We start from the raw sequence: 2,474 nt of genomic DNA, 5'->3' as shown, positions 1-2,474 counted from the left end.
AACAGTGAAGGAGCGAGGGAGGAGGAGGGGGGGTGCTGAAGTACGGGGCTGAGTCCCCAGCACTGATCAGAGCTGCATGATGCAGACAGACGAGGAGAAGGAGGGAGGGAGGAGGAGGAGGAGGAGAGGAAGGAGGAGCGAACAGTGGAACATACTGGCTGAGGCTCGCAGCTCTCAGTCTTTCCTCTGTGCTTGGCAGAGCTGCTTCTCTCTATTTCTCTCTGCTCTCTCTCTCTTTCTCTCTGCTCTCTCGCTCATTCTCTGCTCTCTCGCTTATTCTCTCTGCTCTCTCTCTCTCTCCTTCGCTGACAAAAACAGACGCAGGTAGGAGGGCTCGCTCCCTCAAACTCTCCCTGCCTGCACCATGCTGCCCTGGAGAAGAAGTAAGTTTGTTCTGGTGCAGGATGAGGCCAAGACCAAGACCAAGAGCCTGATCGCTGGGCTGACCTACCAGTCCATCCTCTCCTCCCTGGTGCGCTCCTGTCCTGACCTGCTCCCCGACTCGACCCCCTTCGACTGGCTGGGCTCCGTCTTCCAGACCAAGAGGCAGAAGGTGGAACTCAACAAGGAGGAGCCCACATACACTGTACGTTACCTGGGGAGCATTGTCACCATCACGGCTAAAGGAGGAGGCTGCACACAGGACCCAGTGGCTAAGATCTGGCAAAGGAGTAACTACGGAGAGGAGAGCGTCAAGATGAGGTTAACCGTGGGACCTCAGGGCATCCAGATGGGCACCGACAAGACGGGCAAGAAGAAACCCACCCACCTCTACTCTCTGAACCGGATCACCTACTGCACAGCTGACCCCTGCCGACCCAAGATCCTAGCCTGGATCTACAGACATCAAATCAAGAACAAGGCTGTGGTTCTCAGGTGCCATGCCGTTCTGGTCAGCAAGTCGGAGAAGGCCAGGGCCATAGCACACAGTCTCTACCAGACGTCCACCTCAGCCTTCAGTGAGTTCAAGCGGCTGAAGAGGCAGAGTGATTTCAGGCACTGCCAACAGCAGCTGCTGGGGGAGGACATGGTGCCGTTGATGCCCCTGAGGAGGCTGCTCAATGGGCAGTGCCACTACCGGCCACCTGCCGAGAGCCCTGGAGGCCCCAGCGGCACCTGTCTCTGCTCTATCGCAGAGGAGGAAGAAGAGGAGGAGGAGGAAGAGGAGGAAGAGGAGGAAGAGGTGGAGGATGAGAGGGATGAGGAGGTGGCGGAAGAGGGGTACGAGGCGGATGAGGAAACTCTATCGGACACTGACCTAACTCATTCATATGGGTCATGTGAGATGAACCTAGGGGACATATTTGACGGACTGGACGAGTGCTATATCAACATCAACATAAACATCAGCGACAGCAACAACAACACACTGACATTTGTCAGCTCTCTAGTGTGAGTGGACAGAACATGGATATGGATACCATATTATCACATCATCACAGAGACACATACCTTCTCCTCTTCTTCACTGTCTGGTCCCTTTCTATCACAGGTTACATCCTCCTTTATCACAGTGTGAAGAGGATAGATTCTGTCTGTCGGGAAATTCTCCCCCACTGCTCTTTTGGGTCAAGGAACAAAGAAAATGTATTTTTACAGATGGCTCAGACAGACACTGGCTTGACAATTTCAATTGACTGTGGCAATTTTGTGAGTGTATTTATAAAGATGGCTGTTTTTTGTGAAAGTATTTACAAAGAGGGCTGCGAGAGAGTGATAATAGCACAATGAAAAGGGAATCATCTCAAAGACTATTGAGAGAACTAGCACTGACTGAGCTCGTCCTAATATTGCCATGCCAGGCGAACACAGCACCCTAAACCCAAGGTGTGTTTACTTCTGTGTTCCTTGATATAATGTAAGTACAGTAACATTCATGTTTGTTGCCATGAATGATTTTCGATTGACTTTTTTCAGAGGTTGTTTGTATGAAAAATATGTATTCTTTATACCAAGACAATCTGTATGATGTACTTTTCCACACTTGACTCTTCTGAGTGCATTTAACCCTGAGGAGAAGTTTAATAAAATTTTACTACAGCAAAACCCCGGTAGATTAATGAATTAGGCTATAATTTAGGAATCAAGCCATTAAGTTGACATGTTTATTGCTTACATTTGTTAAAGCCCTGTGTATAATTTATGCATGACAAGTCAGCAGTGACGTTTAATGCTGAGTCTTTTGTCTTTCTTAATGGGACACCTTTGATCTCAAAGCTGTTATACTATACAGTAGCTCCGCACTGTATACATTTGTGACCAAGGAGAGTATGAACAAATATGTCTAGTTTTTTTTTACATTTGTTGTTTTTCCTATGAACAAAACAGAGCTACATTCTCCTGAAGGTGTACTAGATTTCTATCAGCAGGATTAACGCTGTATGTTTGCTTGACTGCCAGACTTTTTTTTTCTCAAAATGGCAGAGATACTGAGGACAGAAAGATACATCTGTTCTTTACCGATGGATGGACCA

At 48.1% G+C, this 2,474-nt stretch overlaps 1 protein-coding gene across 1 annotated transcript; it reads left to right on the top strand.

The window, feature by feature from the left end:
* Nucleotides 1–248: 248 nt before the first annotated feature.
* Nucleotides 249–1,807, top strand: LOC121537421 (protein FAM43B-like). The gene has a single exon (XM_041845057.2). The coding sequence runs from the start codon at nucleotides 365–367 to the stop codon at nucleotides 1,394–1,396; it is 1,032 nt and encodes a 343-aa protein (XP_041700991.2). The 5' UTR covers nucleotides 249–364; the 3' UTR covers nucleotides 1,397–1,807.
* Nucleotides 1,808–2,474: the final 667 nt, after the last annotated feature.

Source organism: Coregonus clupeaformis, chromosome 24, assembly GCF_020615455.1.
Source record: "Coregonus clupeaformis isolate EN_2021a chromosome 24, ASM2061545v1, whole genome shotgun sequence".
NCBI classification, from domain to species: Eukaryota; Metazoa; Chordata; class Actinopteri; order Salmoniformes; family Salmonidae; genus Coregonus; species Coregonus clupeaformis.
Note: the sequence above shows the minus strand (reverse complement) of the source record. Positions and strands in the feature narration are given on the sequence as shown.

Bases quoted from the DNA above. Each gene is read 5' to 3' on its own strand.
- LOC121537421 (XM_041845057.2), top strand. From the start codon at position 365: ATGCTGCCCTGGAGAAGAAGTAAGTTTGTTCTGGTGCAGGATGAGGCC.